This window comes from Staurois parvus, unplaced genomic scaffold (assembly GCF_062004578.1).
Source record: "Staurois parvus isolate SC_StPar_1 unplaced genomic scaffold, SC_StPar_1.0 ptg000063l, whole genome shotgun sequence".
Lineage (NCBI taxonomy): Eukaryota > Metazoa > Chordata > Amphibia > Anura > Ranidae > Staurois > Staurois parvus.
In genome coordinates this window covers 1,798,121-1,822,618 of record NW_028317859.1, presented here as the reverse complement: position 1 = coordinate 1,822,618, position 24,498 = coordinate 1,798,121, and the positions used below count along the sequence as shown (strand labels likewise).

Below are 24,498 nucleotides of genomic sequence, written 5' to 3'. Positions count from 1 at the left end.
CAAAGCTGGCTGAAGTATGAATACCACAACACCTCCCTTAGAAACAATAATGTTGTTCTGTATTCACATCATTGTGCTGAGTAGGGAGACATCTAGTGGGCATTCACTGCAATTGCAGTCTATTTTCTGAAACAGGAAGTTTTACTCACAGTCCAGTTCCAGTTTAGCTTCCAGATGAAGACACAAGTAAAGGCTTCCCTTCTCCCCTTGATACACATATGCCTGTAAGTTCTTTCATTGTGTTTGTCAAAGTCATATTTCTTATGATTTGTAGGTAGCGGTTTGTATGCATTTGTGAGAGACTTGTTTACAAGCATATTGTAACATTAGTTTATGTGATTGTATTGCAGTTTTACAGAAATATTCACAGAAGGAAATTCAGTTTTGGAATGAAACACAACGCTGCTTCTGTTAGTTTTGTTAGCCAGCTGTTGGCTAACTGTTATGACAGCAGAAAAGTGCTTTGATTGAAAACAGAAGGAAAATACTAACTTCTCCACCCAAAAGGAAAAAGTGTTTTCACCCAGACAAAACTTATCCAGCCAATTAACTGAACTCTTAAATTGAAATCCTTCCCAAAAAAGGTTACTCTTGATCTGGAGACATATTGTTTAAATATGCTTATTAACCAAGATTCTAAAATAAATTTCCCTCAATTTCCCAAAATCTTAGCTGACAGATTGGTATAGACACTACCAAAATTTGGGAAAATTGTGGCGGTGGTGCCAAAAAGGCATTGACTGATGGGACTAATAACAAAAGCTGACCATTATATGCACTCCTGTACTTGTTGAACCCATAACGCCCCAATAACCAATTTGTGTGGTATTGTGCTGTCGCTGATCACTGCCATTAGTAGTTATAAAATAAAAAACTTCCAGTATATATACCATGGCTTGCATACACTATAACTTTCATGCAAACCAATTAATATACACTTGTTGGGATTTTTTTTACCAAAGACATGTAGCAGAATATATTTTGGCCCAAACTTAAAGTTGTGCTCAAAAGTTTCCATACCCTGGCAGAAATCGTGACATTTTGGCATTGATATTGAAAAGATAACTGATCCTTTTATTCAAGGATAGTGAACATATGAATCTCCTTTTTAAATCATAATGATCACGGAAATTACCCAAATGACCCTGATCAAACGTTTACATACCCTGGAATGTATGTCCTTGCTACAAACACACAAGGTGATACACGTAGGTAAAAAACATCTGTGGCTTTTTAAATTGCAATTGGTGTCTGTGTTTAAAAAGTCAATGAGTTTGTTAGCTCTCACATGGATGCACTGAGCAGGCAAGATAATGAGCCATGGAAAGCAGAAAGGAACTATCAAAAGACCTGTGTAACAAGGTAATTGAACTCTATATAGAAGGAAAATGATATAAAAGATATCCAAAGCCTTGAATATGCCAGTCAGTTCTGTTCAATCACTTATTAAAAGGTGAAAAATTCCGGGATCTCTTGATACCAAGTCAAAGTCAGGTAGACCAAGAAATATTGCAGCCACAGCTGCCATTAGAATTGATCAGGATACAAAGGAAAACACACAGGTAACCTCAGGAGAAATGCAGGCTGGAAAAAGACGGTGTGGTTGTTTTTAAGGAGCACCATATAATGATTCTTGAACAAGAATAAGCTGCATGGTCAAGTTGCTAGAAAGAAGCCTTGACTGCGCAACTGCCACAAAAAAGCCCAGTTACAATATACCCAACAACACATTGGTACACCAGATTTTGCACTCTCCAATTTAGTAAATTAACCACAAAGTCTCTAACCACTCCAATGTTGTAGCATGGACAAAGTTCTTACACCTTCCCCCTAACACCACATTTGAAATCTGATCTGTGTAATCCATTTTAAGTAAAACTTGGCAAGAATTATAATTAAAAATTATCCACAGGGCGTTTTTTTGCTTTTGATATCTCTCTAATGTGGAGACTTTCCACAATATATCTTCAAGAGTGTCCCAAATGTCAAGGGTCACAAGCTCAACTCAGTCAACTTCTATGGATTTGCCCTCTTATCCAAACATTTTGAAAAGATGCTTTTAAACTCTGATCAAATATACATTGCAGCAGAAAACTTAATCCTGTCACAGGCGATCAGTGACAGTGTTGCAGATACAGATGCAGAGCAGAAACCTACCGATTAGATTTACATTTTAGCAGCTAAAAATATGTCCTTACAAACTGGATTTACCTGCACGTGCCCATTGTACAAGATCTCATGGGTAAACTACGGAAACATGGCTCCACATAATTTAGACACTAATTAGTCTAAGCAATTTAAAACCCCTAACTTTAAAACCTGGACCATATTGTATCTACCTTAAACAATCTCCAAAAACCAACTCCCTAAATTTATGTCTACCTTTATAATATAGCTTTGGCACATTGGAAAATCTAGGGGCAAATTGTGATCTTTGGCCATCACCAATGGCCCTATCAGCCTTCCACATTGGCCCCTCCTGTAGACTCTAATCCTCATTTTCTAGCTGACAGCTTGTGATCCTTGGCCTTTATTCCAGCCTTCACTATCTGCAGTCTTAACTATTATGACTGTAATTCCCCAAATGTACCCTTGTCCTTTGTTGTTTGTCACAGTGTTCTTTTTGTTTCTTGTTACAAGGTAATTCTACTTCAATAGCTTTAAAAAATAAAAATTACATTTAAAAAATGCAGTGATATAGTCCTTAATAATTGTGAAATTATTTTTCAATAAAACTTTTGTATGTACCTGAATTGAAGTGATAGTTAAGGTTCTGTTTTTTTGTTTTAAAAATAACAAACATGTTATATTTACCTGCTCTATGCAGTGGTTTTGTAGAGAGCAGCCTTGATCCTCCTCTTCTCGGGTCCCCTGCTGGCGCTCCTGGCTCCTCCCTTCTGCTGAGTGCTCCCAGACCAAGCTGCTTGCTATGGGGGCACTTGTGCATACTTGTAGCCAAGCCGCCTCTGTATGTCTATATGACACACAGGGCACAATTCACTAAGCGGAACATTACCGCATCCGAGTATGCGGTAAGATACCGCGCAGTGTTTTCTAAAAAAAACCTTTTGCATTCACTAAAAAACGCTACTAAAATACTACATGAGTTATTTTATCAAGTCATGCGGTATTTTAGTAGTGAAAACCATGCGTTAATGTTTCAGCTGTCAGCGGGGTTCCCCACTGACAGCTGACTGTAAAGAAAAATTGCCAGCAATTAAAAAAAAACAAAAAAGGCCTGGGGTCCCGCCTCCATTCATACCAAGCCCTTTGGGTCTGGTATGGATTTTGAGGGGAACCCTCATGCCAAATTTTTTTTTAAATGGCGTGGGGTCCCCCCCAAAATCCATACCAGACCCTTATCCAAGCATGCAGCCCAGCAGGTCAGGAAAGGGGATGGGGGGAACGAGCGAGCAACCCCCTCCTGAACCATACCAGGCCACATGCCCTCAACATGGGTGGGTGCTTTGGGGTAGCATGCCTCGGTCGATGACGTCACAAGGGGGCGGGGTCACATGGGTGATGTCACCAGGTGGCCTTTCTCCTTAGATATGTAAGAACTGTCAGGGCAGCGGAGCTGTCAGACGGCAGGAGCCAGTGTGGAGAGCAGAGCCTTTTTTTTCTTTTTTCAGGTTGGCGGCAGTGGGCATCGTGATTGACGTTGGATCTACTTCAGGGAACATTCTTTTATTTTTCTTCTTTTAATAGAGGACTTGTCAAAGACTGTCTCCTGTCTTTTTTTACACACTTTTTGTTTTTGTGAATGAGCAGTACCATGTACCAGGGGCCCCCTTGCTTCCAAATTCTGGTAAGCCCTCCCCCGCAGATCCCCATAACCAACAGCCAGGGTTGTGGGTAAGAGGACAAGGTGCATTGGGGGGGAGCCCCCCTGCCCCAAAGCACCACGTTGAGGGCATGTGGCCAGGTATGGTTCAGGAGGGGGCGCTCGCTCATTCCCCCTCTTTACGGTCCTACCAGGCTGCATGCTTGGATAAGGGTCTGGTATGGATTTTGAGGGGGACCCCACACCATTTTTTTTTAATTTTGGCATGGGGGTTTCCCTCAAAACCCATACCAGACCTGAAGGGCTTGGTATGGATGGAGTGTGAGACCCCACACCGTTTTTTAAATTATTTAATTGCTGGAAATTTTTTTTTTTTTACATTCAGCTGTCAGTGGGGAACCCCGCTGACAGCTGATGACTCATGGGTTAACCATTCCTTAACAACCCATGACAGTACTGACACATACCGTACACACCACATGCCTGGACCACTACTTAATTACCGCATGCATTTAATTATTTATTTATTTTTGTGAATTGACTTTAAGGTCTTTTTATGCAGTATTTATCGAGCGTTTTTTCTATTATCGGTAAATACCGTATACTAGCAATAGTGAATTGACATTTTCAGCATCACATGTGATATGTGGTCATATGACTGACCTAACTCATGTGATAACCTTTAGTGAATTAACCCCACAGAGCGCAGCCCGGCCTTGCGCCCCTGCTCCTTCCTCACTGGCTGTGATTGACAGCAGCGGTAGCCACTGGCTCCTGCTGCTGTGTCTCAGCCAATGAGGAGGGAGAAACCCAGGAGAGCCACTGGATTGGGATCAGGCTCAGGTAAGTATAAGGGGGGCTGAGGGGAGAGCTGCACACTGAAGATGTGTCACCTGCATTCATAGAATTACAGGAATTAAGTTTATTAAGAGTAGGTTAGACATTTATGGTAGGTTCCTACCATATTTATAGTAGGTGCCATACCTGGTCTGCTGTGGTGCGCTAAATGAATGTTGTGTTAAAATAGCCAATATATTTGAATGGGCTGCCTAGTGCACCACAAAGAACCAAAACTGTGCATGCAGCATTTTAGACAGGGCACTGCAACATGCATTAGTGTGTTGCCTCTTGTGCACTGAAAAGGTGCATTGGGGCACCATTGAAACTTAATGGCTCAGCCACTTATGTTACAAACTGCAGAGACCTTATGGCGCTGCTCCAAGCTGGAAAGGTGAAGAGAGTAACCCCGACGGTATGTGGGATGGAAGCAGCGTCAAAACATGCTTCCAGAAGCTCCGATACAATAAAGGAACAAACGCCGCTCAAACCTACCCAGAATCCGGTGTGTAAGATGGCCTCAGCTGCTGCTCTGGCCACACCCTCTAATGTATTTTGCCCTGCCTACCGGGTGCTTGGTCAGAGGTCTCTGTGACCAAGCCCTGGTGGGTGGGGTGAAACGTGTCAGTGTGTGTGGAGAGAGCAGTGGCTGAAGCCATCTTACATACCAGCCTCTCTGGGTTAGTCTGAGCGGTGTCCATTCCTTCACTGTATCAAGGCCACATATATGCGTTTCAAATTTAACCAGAAGTCTTTTTGGAGTGTGTTCTTTGTCTAAGCATTGTGGAACCAAAAGGCATTCTTCTTTCATCCAAGCTTTGGAGGTATGGTGGTGTATGCTGTGTACACCGTGTTCCAAATTATTATGCAAATTCTATTTAAGTGTCACAAAGATTAAATATTTTGTTTTTCAGTTTAACTCATGGATGGCATTGTGTGTCAGGGCTCTTTTGATCACTGAAAACAATCTCAGACACCTGTGATAATTAGATTGGCCGGTGAGCCCAATTTAAAGAAAAACTACTAAGCAGAGCACCATTTTCAAGCAATATGGGGAAGAAAAAGGATCTCTCTGCTGCCGAAAAGAGTGAAATAGTTCAATGCCGTGGACGAGGTATGAAAACATTAGATATTTCACGAAAACTTAAGCGTGATCATCGCACTATTAAGAGATTTGTGGCTGATTCAGAGCACAGACGGGTTGGTGCAGATAAAGGCACATTGAGGAAGATTTCTGCCAGATCCATGCATCGGATCAAGAGAGCAAACAGATATTTGAAGCTGCTGGTGCTTCTGGAGTCCCACGGACATCAAGGTGTAGAGTCCTCCAGAGTCTTGCAGCTGTGCATAAACCTTCTATTCGGCCACCAATAACCAATGCTCACAAGCAGAAACAGCAGCATTGGGCAGAAAAATACATGAAGACTAATTTTCAAACAGTCCTGTTCACTGATGAGTGCCGTGCAACCCTGGATGGTCCAGATGGATAGAGTAGTGGATGGTTGGTGGACGGCCACCCTGTTCCAACAAGGCTGCGACGTCAGCAATGCGGTGGTGGAGTCATGTTTTGGGCCGGAATCATGGGAACAGAGCTGGTCAGCCCCTTTAGGGGCCCCGAAGGTGTAAAGATGACCTCTGCAAAGTATGTGGAGTTTATGACTGACCACTTTCTTCCCTGGTACAGAAGGAAGAACTATGCTTTCCATTATAAAATCATCTTCATGCATGACAATGCACCATCTCATGCTGCAAAGAATACCTGTGCATCAATGGCTGCTATGGGGATAAAAGGAGAGAAAGTCATGGTGTGGCCTCCATCCTCCCCTGACCTCAACCCTATTGAGAACCTTTGGAGCATCCTCAAGCAAAAGCTCTATGAGGGTTGGAGGCAGTTTACATCCAAACAGCAGCTCTGGTAGGCTATTCTGACATCTTGCAAACAAATTCAAGCAGAAACTGTCCAAAAAGTTCAATGGATGAAAGACTTGTGAAGCTGCTATCAAATAAGGGGTCCTATGCTAAAATGTAACATGACCTGTTAAAATATTTAAAAAGTTAAAATGTTGTTAAAAGTTTGATTGAAATAGCTTTTGATTTCAGTAAATATGCTGCAAACACAACAAATGACAATTTTCAGTTCTTTACAACCTATAAAGTGTTTTGAAACTTACTGTGCGTAATAATTTGGAACAGTGCATTGTAAGTTTTTTATGTTTAAAAATACTGTTATCATTAGGAGGTTTGTTCAATAAAATGTGAATTGTACTCTTAATAGTTGATAACATGAGAATTATGCTGACTGTTATTTACATCAATTATTTAGGTAAATGAGAAAAATATCATTTGCATAATAATTTGGAACACGGTGTATTAGAAATAGCAATTAGAGGTTTTTGATGACAATAGTGGAAGGATTCTGCACACACGCAACCTAACTACTTCACTGGCAATAAGCATATCAATGCTATGTGGGTTGAGTAGAGCTGCTGCTACTACATTTGAGAGCAGTCCAGTCAGCACCATGACTAGTGCTACTGAATGTCATTGGGGGAGATTTACGAAAAATTGAGCACTCAGAATCTGGTGCAGCTGTGCATAGTAGCCAATCAGTTTCTAACTTCAGCTTGTCCAATTAAGTTTTGGCCACAAAACCTGGAAGCTGATTGGTTTCTATGCAGAGCTGCACAAGATTTTGCACTATGCTGCTTTAGTAAATAACCCCCATTGTGTTCTACAGTATATACATAGCATATAGTGAAATAAACGTAACCACATCCTAACCTCCCTATAGCAGATATACTGCTACAGGGTGGCAAGGGTGTGCAAAATCACATATATATATGTGTGATTTTGTGTTTCCGGGTAGGGGGCGCAACGTCATTCGCGGCCGTCAGTCACCGGGTCCCAGCCAGTGATTACTGAGGATCTCCGACAGGGAGTAGGGCTGCTTTGTTTATTAACAGTCCTCCTCCCTTTTGGCTTGGCACACTGCTCTGGATGGCTGTGCACAGCACAGCCATCCAGAGCAATGTGCTTACAATGAAGCACACCCCTAGTAAAACACACCCAGCACACAGTTAACCCTTTGGTTGCCCCCAATGTTAACCCCTTCCCGTCCAGTGCTATTAGTACAGTGTCAGTGCTTTTTTTTTTTAGCACTGATCACTGTATTGGTGTCACTGGGGATGTCAGTGACACCAAGTCAGTTCTCCCCAGTGTCAGAATGCCCACCGTAGTCGCTGATCACCATTACTAGTGTAAAAAAAAAATTCCAGTCTATATACCGCCATTTGTAAACGCTATAACTTTCACGCAAACCAATTAATTTACACATATTGGGATTTATTTTTAGCAAAGATATGTAGCAGATTAAATTTTGGTGTAAATTTATGACGAAATTTGATTTTTTAAAATTTTTTTACTGGACATGTTTAATAGCAAAAAGTAAAAAATATTGTTTTTTTTCTCCAAATTGTCAGTCTTTTTTTATAGTGCAAAATATAAAAAACGGACAGGCGATCAAATGCCACAGAAAGAAAGCTCAATTCGTGGGAAAAAAAGGACGCACATTTCATTTGGGTGCAGCGTTGCATGACCGTGCAATTGTCAGAGTAACGCAGCACCGCAATGCAAAAAATGGCCTGGTCAGGAGGGGGGGTAAATCCTCAGGAGGGCAAGTGGTTAAACAGAAACTCCTTGTTGGTAAGCCAAGATAAAAGTCACACCATTTTTCTCTTTACTTGGTTTTATTGGACGAACTTAATTGTAATCTTGTAATAAATGGGGAAATAAACATATCTTGCACATCCATCCATATCATATATCAATAAGCATTATGTGCTTGAACTTCATTTAATCTCAACAGGCAGGATTTATTTCCCTTATTGCAATATTTTCTTTTACATACATTTTCTTTTGAAAGCACCAAGGAAATCTATTTTGTACAATTGCAGCCTTCAGCAGGACAAATATATCCCACAGGCAGTGAACGGCACAATATCAGTTACATGTGCAATATACTTAAGATAATCTAAATAGTAATAAAGAATGAAAGCATAAGCTCACTACTTGACTGTACACGAGTATTCCTGCACTGGAGTTACCTCTCAGGGGCTAAATATGTCATGGTAATCCTTGTGATGTTACTGTGCCCAGCTTGTCAGTATTGCCACCTTCAAGTAACACACATATCTTCTTATTGGTCCAAATAAAGCACACAACACAACAAGCGATGACATGTTTTAAAGATGGTGGTAGTTGTTAATTTTTTTCAGATCTGCAATAATATTCAGCTTGTAGGATTTGATGTATGTAATAACATCATATCCATCCATCAGCACAATCAGTTCTTATTTAACAGCAAAGTGCAACAATAACAAACGGCAAACACAGTATGAAAAACATATCTAAAACAAAAAAATAAGTAGTGCAGCTTACCAGTCCTTAGATAAGGTGCCTGCATTAATTTCCTTTTTAAGGCATTTCTCGTTTATTTTCCTGTCAATAACAGCGCTGCACTATTGTTTTGTGATGTTTATTATGCAATGTATTATATTATTGTGCTAGCTGCTATGCTTTTTGACATCCCACAGAGCCCTAGCGCATGTTTTGTTGTTGTTTTCAGTAACACACTTCCCGTCCTAGGATGGCTACACTGTAACTATGGAAGGAACCATGGTTAGCACCCAGGCTCTCTATTTGGATACAAAGAGATCTTCTTCAATTTAACTTAATTACATGGGGAGAGGGAATTGGTATTTTACAGAAGATAGTTTTTAACCACTTGCCTACTGGGCACTTTTACCCCCTTCCTGCACAGGCCAATTATCAGTTCTGTTGCATTTTGAATGACAAGTGTCATGCAACACTCTACCCATATGAAATTTTTATCATTTTTTTTCACACAAATAGAGCTTTCTTTTGGTGGTATTTAATTGCCACTGGGTGATTTATTTTTTACGGTATAAACAAAAAAAAAGCAACAAATTTGAAAAAAAAAAGTTTTCTTTGTTTCTATTATAAAATTTAGCAAACGCATAATTTTTCTCCTTCACTGATGAGCGTTTATGAGGTTGCACTGATAGGCAGCACTGATGAGGTGGCACAGATAGGTGGCACTGAAGGGCACAGGTGGGTGGTACTGATGGGTGGCACTGCAGGGCACAGATGGATGGCACTGATGGGCACAGGTGGGCGGCACTGCCCATCAGTGCCGATCACTTCTCTGACAATTGCCGGTTCTCAGCAGTACTTTCTTCATGCTGTGACAGCGTGAGGAAAGTGCAGTCGATAACTGGCAACTGTATTTACCCGATGATCTGTGTCATTGGACACAGCGATCACCAGCGGCGCCAGGTGTGCGCAGGGGGTGTGTTCTGGAATTATGTCCATGGACGTCGTCCCAGAACTAGACAACCGCGCTATAGCCATCTTTCGGCTATAGCGTCGTATTTTCAGTTCATCTGCACTGGCAGGATCAAAAGGTACTTTTTGCACTTGCTGAAAATGTCCTGAAAAAAAAAAAAACAACTCCAGTCACCACATCTAAAATCTCCTCTTAAAGGATAAAATCACCTTTCCTAACATGTTATATCCATATTCAGGGTGTAACATGTTACTTATGCAGCAGCTGCTTCTCCTCACACTTGCTGTCACAATTAAAAAAATGCGGTACGGGCAGACAGCTACACTGGCAGTCTGCAGCAGCCTGAGATTGCACCCGCAATCTACTGATTGTGGGTGCAATGCTCTACAGTAGAGGTCTCCAAACTTTCTTAAAAAAGGGCCAGTTTATTGTCCTTCGGACCTTGAGGGGGCTGGACTGTGGCCAGTGTGAGTACAAATGCCCTGGCATCAATGGGAGTAAACAATGCCCTATCATTGGAATTAGTAGGGGGAATTGCCCATTGTTGTTATCGAGGGTTGGAATTGTGCCCCATCATTGGGGTCAGTGGGCAGAATAGTACTCTGCTACTGATATCAGTGGGAGGAATAGTGCCTCGTCATTGGTGTCAGTGGCAAGAATAGTGTGCCAATGTTGGAGTCAGTGGTAGGAATAGTGTCCTATTTTTGGTATCCTTGACATGAATTATGCCCCACTGTTAGTGTCAGCAGGAGGAATAGTGCCTTCCAGTGGCAGGAATCATGCCCCAAGGGCCCGGATAAAGGCAAGCAAAGGGCCACATCCAGCCCCCGGGCTACAGTTTAGAGACCACTGCTCTACAGGCTCCTAATAAAGAAAATAAATGCTTATTATTTTACCTGCAAAAAGATGTGCACTTGTATAGTTTTTACAAAGGTGAACTTATCCTTTAAAGCATATCCAAACCTCAAGACAAAAATGCAATGTTTTGCATCCTACCAGTCCTTAGGTGTGGTAGCTGCATTATTCATTTTTAGGCTAAGAACATTTTGAGCAAGTACAGAAAATACCTGTGGATCTTGCCAGAAAGCCACTGTCTTTGTCACTTCCTGAAAGCGAAAGAAAAAGCACCAACATACTTATCTTTCTTGTCGTAGCCCTTACTAGTCCTATCAATCCAGCTGTGTAATAGATGAACAAGGGAAGACAAGGGAAGTCCTGTCCAAGTGCCAACCAAGTCTACTACCACAGATACAGCAGAGAAATGGGTGTATCCACAAAGGGACAAGAAGGGTGTTATTCCCAGGATTACCAGGCATTTTCAGCGTTAACATGGAATAATCTTATCATGTATGGAACTGGGCAGGCTGGATTTTCACTGGATATTCTATTAGTTTCTGCTGACAGAACACAGGTGAACATAGATAACCCAGCAGCTTGTACATGCTGTTTCATAGACAGTAGTGACATCTTCAGAGCTTAACTGACTAGTGTTCAAATTTATTCATAGTCAAACAAAAACCCCAACATATTTCCACCTTGATGAAAGCTTCAGTTCTGATTGGCTGTTGATGTACAACATTATGGTTTCTCTGATCCAGATTTAGAAAAATAGCCAGATCAAGCTGACTGTCTACCTTTCCAGGTACATCTGGGGTGTACACGGTGTAAAACAGCTCCCATGTGACCATGGGACACAAAAACATGCAATACCAAACTAGTTCTGGTAGCACTTCCTGGCAATTTCTAAATCCTAGTATCCTTTGCCATTATCACTTATTCTTATGTGCCTGTACCTTATGCTATAAAAGATTCTTCTACCTAGTTTTTGCAGTGAACAATCAATTATACCACAGTAAGGCTCCATGCACACTGGGCATTTTAATAAGGCTGGTAATGTTAGCTGTGTAAAGTCACGTTAAAAATTTGAGTTTTCATCATTTTTGCATTAGCGTTTAGTGGCGTTTTTTCACGTTTGCGTTTTTTAGCATCCAAAAATGCTAGTTTGCTGTGTTTTACCACATTGTTCAGCGTTAGAGTATTTTTATAGCTAAAAAAAACTCATCTAGAAACCCACTAGGGTTTCTGATTACAGTCTATGTGTGCACGGACACAGGATAACACGCTGGGGGGTTTACTGGCTGTAGAAAAAAACATCAAAAGCCAAAAACAGCAGCGGTAAAAACGTCCAGTGTACATGAGGACTAAGACTCAATGACATACCTCTTATCACGTAACACAACATACTTATCCTGCTAAAAATCTTTTCTAGTCACCTCTTGACCTGTCGAACAGTTAAAAATTGTCTTAAAGTGGTTGTAAACCTCAGGCATGAAATATGAAAAGTATATCCCCCTATAGTGTGTACGTGTCACAATCCAGAGCAAGGGATCAAGTGCAGCATTTCTGTCTGCGCACTCTGCTATAAGCATGAGCCCCTTTTGACAAGTTTTCTTGACACCAAAAATGGTGACAGGAGGGAGCTCTAGCTGATTGACAGCCTCAGCTCTGTTTATGTGGGAAAGAGGGTGTGTTGTTCCCTTCCAATCAGCTCTCAGAGCTCTCCTCACTGATGTAACTTCAGCTCCACGGCCCCTGCTTTTCAGAGCTGAGAGATCCTGTATAAATTCTGCACTTTGAATGGATGTTGGGAACAGATGGCTGTAGAAAACAGGTACAAATAGGGGATGATTTGTTTCATCTCTGTATATCATCTAAGGCCAGTCACTTCACTGGGTATATGTAAGGGTTTACAATAACTTAAAACGGCCTAAATATGAGTCTATAAGAACAGCTGTTAATGCAGTGCTGGACTGGGACAAATTAGCCCTAGCAGACCACACAGATTAATGTATCTATGCTCATATTTTGGTATGGCTGCTGAGCAGAGGCCACTTGCAGAGTTCTGCAGGATGAAATTTGTCAGAAGACTGACAAATGCCAGAGCTGCTGGTTTGCCAATCCAGGCATGTTAGCAATGAAAGCCTTGTAAGAATTAGACAACTTTAGACATGTTATTTTATAATGCAAACAGTCTATGTTCCTTTCTTTATAAAAAAAAGTTTTTAGTTTAAGCCATTTTATCTTACAGTGGGAACAGTCCCCCCAAGGAGCACTCTGCCAGGGAGGGTTTTCAGGGACAGAAAGAATGTAAAACAGCCAACTGCAACACTCATGGGAAATAACAGGGCCACATTATGCTACACAATCCCAGGATACTATCTTGTGGTTTCACTATTGTCACTCAGGGCCAGTTTATTGTCCTTCAGACTTTGAATTCTGCAGTTTTGCAGAAGGAATACACTTTATGTTGCTGAACTATTTTGGCAACATTCCTATGATCCCTTGCTACTGAAAGTGTGAAACTTGCTTTGTAGTCACATGACTATCCTATAGGATAAAAAATTGCTGAACATACCTGGACCCTAACTGTGCATTCTTTACCAGAACCCCTTGCTACTGGAGGCATGGAGCAGATGCTTCTTAGTCAATTGACTATCATATGGGGAGATGAAATTGAACTTCTTACCCCTGTATTCTTTACGACAGTCCCCATTTGTGGGTCACAGTGTTGGTGCTTTCATTTTGTTGGCTGCTCAACAGTGTCCTCTGGGCACCTAGTCCTTCACTGCTATTAATGCACTTTTAGGACAGAAAGAGGTGCTAGACACTGCGGGTAATTTACAAAAACTGGAGCTTAAATCTTGAGTTTAAAAAATGCTATGTTTACTAGGTCAACCAATTAGATTCTTTAAACCATTTGAAAGAATAAAATGTATTGGCTATATTCGTACTGATTTTCATTATGATGTTTGCAGATCAGCCCTACTATGTGCATTCTTGCAATGTGCTTTAGATATGACATGATATTTTTTTTTAATGTATAAATAGCAAGTAAATGGACCCAGTATCTATTTTCTTTTAACATTCTAGACCAGAGTACTACTAGTAACAGTATTCAGCAGATTATTAGGAGAGGCAGAGATGCTGTGCTTATACAAATAAAATAACATTTGCGGTATCAGTTTGATTACCACCTTTGCTGAATGTGTGGCCTGCATAGTAAAAAGATGATTATATATATTCTTTAATTGTGTTAAGAGCTGCAAAAAAAGATACGTGTGATTATGGAAAAAAAAGAAATAAACTGAATCTGTTATGTGAAGGTTATAAAATAGAGCTGTCCACGTAGAAGGATTGTGATTCTTGTATCCTTCCTAGTCACTGTCGCTTCTCTCAGCCAGCACGGCATCAGTGTCCTCTGTGATTTGCAGAAGGGAATGAGGATCAGGGCTTTCTCCTCTCAACAGCTCGGTTCCCTCTTCTTCCACTTCATCTCCTCCAACTTCCATCATTTCTGTGGCCTGAACCTCTACTTCACCCTCCCTGATTTTCTTCACATAGAAAGTAAAGGGAGGCACCTTGTAGACAGCGGTTTTGGAACGGGCATAGACAGGATGGTCAGGTGTAAAGGACTTTTTAATCTTGTCCCTGGAGGTCTTTATCTTTTCTCGTCTCTCGTTTGTCACAATCTTGGTTCCAAGCTTGGTCATCTTCTTCTCAAGGGTATGCCTGGTCTTCTCCAAGTTCTGCTTGGTCTTTTCCAAATTCTCTTTAGTTTTAACCTTGGTTTTTTCCATTTTTTCTTTTGAGAAAGCTTTTTTTATGTCATCAACTCTTCTCATTCCGCTTTTCTTGATACGTTCAGCTCTAGACTCTTCAATGATTTCTTCCACCTCTACCTCTTCATCAGAGGACAGCTCGATATGATCTTCTTCTCCTTCCTTATTCTCATTTTCTTGAACTTCTCCTTCTATTTCCTGCTTCTCTGTGTCTTTCAAAGACTTGCTGATGCTAAGCTTGGCAGGCAATTTCACTTCATCCTGAATAAAGCAAATACAAAAATAAAGGTAAGGCAACAAATAAAATAGTAAGAGTAAAAATATTAGGCATATTATATTGAAACTGTTGGGTAAATCTGTGACTAAGAAAGATCTGGAAACCATAGATGTAATAACAGCATAAAAAGCCAGTCTTGCACCTTCAAACATTCAAAATACTTTCACATTATAATCAGCATATATTTATTCGATAGAAGTACAATGCCAATGGCAACTACAGTGCCAAGAAATTATGCATATATACATGGAGAATCTTGCGCAGTTATAAATGTATGATTACTATATTCATGCACTGTTGTGTAGGATAGCTGCAGCTTGAAATATTTACTATTAATTTAGTTTTTTTCATTTATAATTTATTTTGGTAGCACGGGTTTTTGAGTTTTTTAGTTTTTACAGTGTAAAGAAATAGTTGTTCAGACAAGTTCCCTTTAAAAAGTGCTTGTGCTCTTTACGTGGCCACCCAGAGAGCCATTTACAAACAGAGGTAGGCGAAAATAGCAAAAATCTACAAATTGTATTTAACCACTTGTCTACTGGGCAGACCAATATTCAGCTTTCAGTGCTGTTGCACTTTGAATGGCATGCAACACTGTACCCATATGAAATTTTTATCATTTTTTTTTCCATACAAATAAAGCTTTCGTTTAGTGGTATTTAATCACCACTGGATGTTTTATTTTTTGTTAAACAAATGAAAAAAGACAGGAAAATGAGAATTTTGTTTTTCTTAGTTTCTATTATAAAATTTTGCAAACAGGTAATTTTTCTCCTTCCCATCAGTGCAGCCTCATCTACGCACATCAGTGAACTGATAGGCAGCACTGATGGGCACTGATGAGGTGGCACTGATGGGGAGCACTGATGAGGTGGCACTGATGAGCACTGATGAGAAGGCACTGATATGCAGGACTAACGGGCACAAATAGGTGGCAATGATGGGCACTGATAGGCAGCACTGAAGGACACTAATAGGCAGCACTGATGGGCACTGAATGGCAGCACCAATGGACAGAGATTGGCAGCACCAATGGGCACTGACTGGCAGCACCAATGGGAACTGATAATCAGTGCCTTGATTATCAGTGCAGATGTCTGTTTTCACACTTGCCAGTTATCCGCAGTACTTTCACAGCGTGAGGAAAATACTGCCGATAACCGGGAACTGTGCTTATATGTGATTAGCCCTTTACCTTGACATGTGATCAGCTGTATCTGAAGGACACAGTGATCACAAAGAGCACCAGGTGCGCACTGCAGGAGGGCGCGGATATGGGAGGACATCATATGATGCCCTCCCAGAACTGGATGACTGCACTGTAGCTGCCATTCTGCTATAGCGTGGTCAACAAATGGTTAACCAATTGACCCCCCCCCCTCCCCCAGGCTAATTCTGACATTTCTCACATACATGTAAAATCAGCATATATTTACAGTATGTTGCACGATATTTGTGCAGCGGTTTATAAAATGCAAATTTTCAGGAAAAAATACACTTTAATTAATTTTAGTGCATGCAAGCACAATGTAATACCCTTTTTTTTGGCAAAAATATAAAAAAATTATATTATGCTGAGTAAACAGATAACTAACATGTCATGCGTTAAAACTGTGTACGCCCGTGGAAGCGACAAACTACGGTACATAAAATTCTCCATAGGCGAAGCTTTAAAAGCATTTACAGGTTACCAGTTTAGAGTCACAAACGAGGTCTGGCACTAGAATTATTGTTCGCAGTGATACCTCATGTGTGAGGCGATTGCGGTTTACATATGCATGCGGGACCTACATGGGTGTTCGCCTTTGCACGTGAGTATTTTTTTTTTTTACTTTTATTATGATGAACAAAATCCCTTGTGATGAGCCACGACAGGTCCTCTTTATGCAGCGATCTGGGGTCTTTTAGACCCCATATCTCACCTCTGGCCTCCAAAGCAGCTGACATAACCGAGATCAGTTTGATTGGTTGCTTTACAAGCCAGTAATTGCTTGTAAGTAAATAAACTAAACTGGACGTAACAAAATCCTTGTTGCTTCCAGTTTGTGAAGTCACAGAGGGGGAGGAACAACATCACTTCCTCTCCCTCTGTCCAGTGCAGCCAATGCTGCCAGTCGGATTGGTTCCAGGCTACCTGGATGGGATAGCCCAGGAAAGGCCGGGAGAGGTGGGGGAGGGACCCCCTTCCACTACCTGTGAAAGTGATCAAGCAGCTGTATAGCTACTAGGATTACTTTGGCTGAAAAAAAAACTGTACTGGAATTATGGTTGTAGCCTCAGCCATGATCCTAGTATAACCGCTTCAATACGAGGCTGTATATATGCGTAAAGTGGTACTGAGGTGATTATAGAAAAACTACAGGAATTACTTCACTAATTAAAATGTGGTGGCCTACAATGGCATAAGTCCAACGAGGTGTATGCCACTTTCTGGACTTCTCTTTTATTTAGAATTCCCAGTTTTATGGAGCACCAAGAATACAACTATCGCTATACTTTCAGAGCTCCGATGCTGGACTTTAAGGTCTCAGATACTAAAGCTGCAGAGTCATCTGCAGATGCTCTGCCCACCCTTCCTCTCCTCTTACCCAGTTATGGAACCTTTTGCAATATATTAAACTACGCACAAAATACAAAACCTTTTGTGAACTGACACCAGAGGGAGGGTCGTGCAGTCACATAGCAGACAAGTCTCTCCTGCCAGAGCAGAGGGAGTGTAATGATAGCTGTACTCCTGGTACTCAGTCAATTGTTAACCACTTGCCGACCACAGATAGCCAAATGATGGCTACACTGTGGCTGGCCAGTTCTGGGAGGGCGTCATATGACGTCCTCCCACAATGTGCTCTCCTGAGTGCCCCCAGCGAGCTCCATGACCGCTGTGTCCTACGGACACAGCTGATCACATGATGTGGTAAAAGGCCAATCACAGCGGCCTTTTACCACATGATCAGCCATGTCCAATGACACGCTGATCACCGGGAAATGCAATTGCCGGTTCTCGGCTGCACTGTCCTCACGCTGTCAGAGCATGAGGAAAGTACTGCCGAGAACCGGCAGTTGTCAGAGCAGGGATCGGCACCAATCAGCAGGGCACTGATGATCAGTGCCCTGATGATCGGTGCCCAGCAGTGCCACCCACCAGTTCCGCCCACCTGTGCCCAGCAGTGCACCCACCTGTACCTAGAAGTGCGCCCACCTGTGCCCAGCAGTGCACCCACCCGTGCCACCCAGCAGTGCCACCTACCTGTGCCCAGCAGTGCCACCCACCTGTGCCCAGCAGTGCCACCCACCTGTGCCCACCCACATGTGCCCACCAGTGCCACCCACAGTGCCTATCAGTGCAGCCCAGCAGTGCTGCCAGTCAGTGCCCAGTGGTTGTGCCAGTCAGTGCCCAGCAGTTGCGCCAGTCAATGCCTAGCAGTGCCACCTATCAGTGCTGCCTCTCAGTGCCGCCTATCCGTGCCACCTCATTAGTGCTGCCTACCAGTGCCCATCAGTGCTGCCTATCAGTGCCCATCAGTGCTGCCTCATCAACGCACATCAGTGAAGGAGAAAAATTATCTGCTTGAAAAAATTTTATAATAGAAACAAAGAAACTTTTTTTTTTTTTTGCACTTTTTTTGTTTATAGCGCAAAAAGTAAAGTGCCCAGCGGCGAATAAATACCACCAAAAGAAATCTCTATTTGTGAGAAAAAAATTATAAAAATTTCATATGGGTACAATCTTGCATGACCACGCAATTGTCAAAGTGCGACAGCGCTGAAAGCTGAAAATTGGCCTGGTAAAGAAGGGGGTATAAGTGCCCGGTAGGCAAGTGGTAAAATAAAAGATGAGCACAAAAGGTGGCATACACATGGCCAGCACATTTTAAATAGTGAAGTAATTCCTGGAGTTCTTCTTTAAGGCTTTGAATATTGAAAATACAGGTGCATCACAATAAATTAGAATATCATCAAAAAGTTAATTTCAGTAATTTAATTCAAAAAGTTAAACTCATATATTATATAGATTCATTATACACAGAGTGATATATTTCAAGCATTTCCTTCTTTTGATGATTATGGCTTACAGCTAGTGAAAACCCAAAATTCAGTAACTCAGAAAATTATATTATTACATAAAACCAATAAAAAAAAATAGATTTTTACAACAGAAATGTTGGCTTACTGAAAAGAATGTCAATGTACAGTATAGTATGCACTCAATTAATCAGGGCTCCTTTTGCATGAATTACTACATCAATGCGGCGTGGCATGGAGGAGATCACCCTGTGGCCCTGCTGAGGTGTTATGGAAGCCCAGGTTGCTTTGATAACGGCCTTCAGCGCGTTTGCATTGTTGGGTCTTGTGCCTCATCTTCCTCTTGACAATACTCCACATATGCTCCATGGGGTTTAGGTCAGGCGAGTTTTCTGACCAATCAAGCACAGTGATACCATGATCATTAAACCAGGTATTGGTACTTTTGGCAGTGTGGGCAGGTGCCAAGTCCTGCTGGAAAATGAAATCAGCATTTCCATAAAGCTGGTCAGTAGAGGGAAGCATGAAGTGCTCTAGAATTTCCTGGTAGAGGGCTGCGCTGACTTTGGACTTGATAGAACACAGTAGACCAACACCTGCAGATAACGTGGCTCCCCAATTTATCACTGACTGTGGAAACTTCCCACTGGACCTCATTCAACTTGGATTTTGTGCCTCTCCACTCTTCCTCCAGACTCTGGGAACTTGATTTCCACATGAAATGCAAAATTTACTATCATCCAAAAAGAGGACTTTGGACCACTGAGCAACAGTCCAGTCCTTTTTCTCCTTAGCCCAGGTAAGACACTTCTGGCATTGTCTCTGGTTCAGGAGTGGCTTGACACAAGGAATGCAACAGCTGTAGCCCATACCCTGGATAAGTCTGTGTGTGGTGGCTCTTGAAGCACTGACACCAGCCATAGTCCATGCCATGTGAATCTCCCCCAATTTCTTGCATGGACTTTGCTTCACAATCCTGTGGTTATCCCTGTTGCTTGTGCACTCTTTTCTACCACACCTTTTCCTTCCACTCAACTTTCCATTAATATGCTTGCATACAGCACTATGAACAGCCAGCTTCTTTAGCCATGTCCGTTTGTGACTTACCCTCCTTGTGGAGGGTGTCTTCTGGACAAATGTCAATTCAGCAGTCTTCACCATGATTGTGTAGCCTACTGAACCAGACTGAGAGACCATTTAAAGTCTTAGGAAACCTTTACAGGTGTTTTGAGTTAATTAGCTGATTAGAGTTACACCATGGGGTTCATTTAATAAAGCTAGTTTACTCAGAATCTCGTGTGCTTCTACATAGACAATTCCAGGTTTTATTGATAAAGCTTAACTGAACAAGCTGAAGGTAAATGCTGATTGGCTCCCATGCACAGCTGCACCAGATTCTGAGTGAACCAGCTTTAGTAAATAAACCCCCATGAGTCTACAATATTGAACTTTTTCACAATATTCTATTTTTCTAAGATACTGAATTTTGGATTTTCACTAGCTGCAAGCCATAATCATCAAAGTTAAAAGAAATAAATGCTTGAAGCATGTCACTTTGTGTGTAATGAATCTATAATATATATACGTTTCACTTTTTGAATTGAATTACTGAAATAAATTAACTTTTTGATGATAACTCTAATTTATTGAGATGCACCTGTAAATGTAAAATGTTAATTTAGTCAGCTCTGTGTACAAGTAGAACAGGTAGATTATATATAAAATAGTATATACCATAGATTGCAATTCCGAGCAAAGCTTCTCCAAAATAGTAAGGGTTGATCGGCACAACAGGGAGATAATTATACTTTATATTAAAATTTTTTCAAAGCCTCTGCCTCACCCTAACTAAATAATCTTGGTGAGTATGAAGCTTAACAAAAGTATCAGTTTTTGATTACTGGAACATACTACAATTTTGTCAGATTGTAAACGTTTCCTGTAGGTTGCCCTTGGCATCACAGTCTTCACATCCTAGTAATACAGAATTGAATGTGTTAAATTAAAGCCCCACCTCATGCAGGCTGTGGTATGTGACACACATTCTGTTTGTTCATTAGTTTAAACTTCAGCCGGATTTACACAATTTTCTGCAGTCCATCTCCGGCTGCCAATGGAATCATTTTATTTTTTTCCATGTGCATATTATTTTCCATCTCCAGCACTGTGCCAAAGATCTCAATAAACATACAAGACTTAGCTTTGTCCCACACAACGTTAGGAAAAAGTATAAGACTTGGTTGTTATATTCTGTAACATTTAAAACTTGATTTCAGCTCCATATCAACACAATCAGGTTTCTTTGATAAGGCTAAATTCACATTCTATTGTCTTGACTACTTTAAACCCATGAAAGTTAAAACTGGTTGCCATTGGTTATGAAGCCTGTATAAACCTTAGCTGTATCTTTTTTGCCAATACAGTGCTGATTTCCAGATTCCCCAAGGATAAAGTCACACGGCCATTTTTACCATTCATTATCTTGCCAGGCAATAGTATTTTAAACCAAAAACAACTGTATATTTTTCAGAAACCTAGAGAAATAAGCTTTTGGCTATAGGTGGCAGGAAGAAAACATCTTCTTTAATAGTAATTTCCAGTCATCAGCAGAATCGTGTTCATCGCACATAAGCTTAATTACACCTCATTTGCAATATTCTAAGCTAGGTTAGGAACATTAAAACATGATGGAGGTGACCACAGCAGAGGGTGTTGTTTTGGAAAAATTATTTTAAAAGCTCCAGTGATAGAAATATGTCCCTGGATGCAATGACACATTTTGAGTTGTTTTGTAGCATTGGAAGAGGAATCCTGCAACCCCATCGTACACTGAGCCTGGGTTCACACTGATGCAATGCGGAATTCGCAGCAGTTTCTGTGAGAATCCCACACTGCATCACAATCGCACCCCATTTATGCGAACAGCTGCAGGTGTGTATGTTAATGACATCCTGAAATTTGTCCACAAAACGCGGTGAGATGTGCAGAATCAGATTGCATGGGTGTAAAATACCCTTGCGATCCGATTCTAGTGTGGACCAAAAGGGTCCTGCACCTTTTTGGTGCAGATGCGGTGCGATTTGAGCCATACAATCGCACCGCACAGAATTCGCATGTGATTTGCCCAGGAATGTGGTGCGGTTCCTGTGCAAATCACATGCGATATGTCGCACCACACAAGTGTGAACCCAGGCTGAAACTGAACTTTTCTTTGAATAAAAGCAGCCAAGGGTGCCCTGAAAGGAAACATTTGGCAAGGTTCATTTTTCATAACATGTTACACCCATATTCATATGACCGCTCCCCCCCATCCTTGTTTTGACAGCTATCGGGGGATCTTCTCCACGCTCGCTATCAAATTTTTAAAAAAGAGGCCGTGCGGGGCTCCACACACATGGCTGCGTCACTCATTCAAGCGGCTGTCCTTAGCGGCTGTCAGCTTGTACTCCTCAATGAACTTCCTGTCAGAATATCTGCTTGATCGTACATCCCGTATGGCAAGTAGATATTCTGACAGGTCTGCAGGAGAACTGCATGGCATCAGCAATCTACCAATTGCTGGTACAATGCTTTCCAGGCTCCTGCAGACAAAAATAATAAACGCACATTTTTTTACCTCCAAAAAAATGTGCATTTATTATTTTTTTCTAAAAGGTGAACTTAAAAGTGGCTGTAAATCCTTACATATACCCAGTGAAGTGATTGGTCTCTGGTGATGCAGAGATGAAACCACTGTAGCATGTAGTAGCAGTGTCCCAGAGGGAGCCTGGGAAAGTTCTGTTCAGAGTTTATACGTCTTCCAGGTTCCTTTCATATACATTTGGGGATTTTTGGTCCATTGTCCAGTCAGGGCTGGATCTAGCCTGTCTGATGTGGGGGTGCAATAAAAAATGTCAGGGGGGCAGAGGATGGGATGTCAACAGGGCAGTGTACAGGAGGTCAGCAGGGCAGAAGATAGGGTCAACAGTTTGTAGGGGTCACTGCTGGCAGGGCAGAGGACAGGAGTCACTTTTGGCAAGGCAGAGGACAGGAGTCACTTTTGGCAAGGCAGAGGACAGGAGTCACTGCTGGCATGACACTTAGCAGAGCTCCTTCTTCCATTCCTGCACATGACCTGGGCACAGGCAGATTTCCTCCTCCCCACACAGATAGCCAAGTTCAGTATGGTGTCAGACAGGGACAGTATAGTGTGAGGCTAGGGCAATATAGTGACAGATTAGGGTGGTATAGTGACAGATTAAGGTGGTATAGTGACAGGTTACGGTGGCATAGTGGCAGGTTAGGATAGTATAGTGACAGGTTAGGGCGGTATAGTGGCATGTTAGGATAGTACAGTGGCAGGTTAGGGCTTGCAGTGACAGTGTGATAGTGACAGTGTTCTCAGTCACTTGCCACATGGCTGGAAATGTGGACAACCCAGGCTGCTGTGTCCACTCCTCTCCTTTCTCCTTTATCAACTTTACGATCAGCTACACTCGGCCTTCCAGCTGTTGCCAAACTACAAGTCCCATCATGCCTCTGCCTTTGGGAGTCATGCTTGTGTCAATCTTGCAATGCCTCATTGGACTTGTAGTTTGCAACAGCTGGAGGGCCACCAGTTTGACACCAATGAGCTAGAGTGAAGGAGTCTGTGGGAGGAGTGAAGGAGTCTGTGGGAGGAGTGAAGGAGGCAGTCACACCCCCATCCCCGCCCACCAAGTCAGGCTACCTCAGGAGATATTGAAGACCCCGAGGGATAATTTAAGCTAATTAGAGGACAGGGAGTGGTACAGACAGCCCCCCGCCCCCTGCTGATCTGATCATTACATTTACAAAGCCACAAGGAGAAAGTGTAGCTGTCTGCACAGTATGGTTCAGCGAGCAGGCAGGGTGTTCAGGCTGAAGGGTGGTTGGCTTTGGGGAGGCACAAGTAAAATCTGGTGGGGGGCATAGCCCACCTCAGCAACCCCACACATTTGGCTTTTAGTCCAGTGCAGGGTTTTCTTCTCACCTGGAACCTGTAGGCAGGGCTCTCGACCTGGGGATCAGACAAGTCCTGTCAGAGAGTGGAAAGCTTGGTAAAAGCTAACAGGCTGTATATGTGGAGGCTGACAAATAGTAGGCTTGCTCAGCCTCTCAGTTAGGGCCTGTGTTTTTGTGTAGATAGGGCTAGGCTTTTGTTTTTTGTATTTTCTTTTGCCTTGTTCATTTTCTGAACAACTGTAAACAGTCATGTAAATGTCACCAATACACATTCGGTATCTGTGCCTGAGAGACTGCTTACCCCAGGGGGGCTTATGTACAGGCTACGCGGTGACGTACTTCCGGTCGGACACTATCTTTGTGCACCCATTCAGCTACACCCATTGTGAAGGGAAATATCTGTTAAATGCTGTAAGTGCATATTTTACGGTTACCTACATTAATTAATAAAGCAGTATTACACTATTTGGAGCTTCTGCTTGTATTCTGTGAGAGTTACTGGTCATACTTACAAGAGGTCTGCCATTACACATACCAGTCTGAAAGAGGGATGTCATCCAGGAGAAAGTGACGCAGTTATGGAGGAGCTTTATGCATGAAGGATCCATTGATATAGATCCTAATAGTGTTG

The 24,498-nt window shown here is 42.0% G+C and overlaps 1 protein-coding gene across 1 annotated transcript in view; it reads right to left on the bottom strand.

Moving 5' to 3' along the window:
• Positions 1-8,348: 8,348 nt before the first annotated feature.
• CAVIN1 (caveolae associated protein 1) overlaps positions 8,349-24,498 on the bottom strand; it is an 86,943-nt gene continuing 70,793 nt past the window's right edge. The window contains exon 2 of the mRNA XM_089668781.1: positions 8,349-14,866. Coding sequence (XP_089524907.1) covers positions 14,201-14,866 — 666 coding nt within the window. The 3' untranslated portion in view covers positions 8,349-14,200. The remainder of the gene's footprint in view (positions 14,867-24,498) is intronic.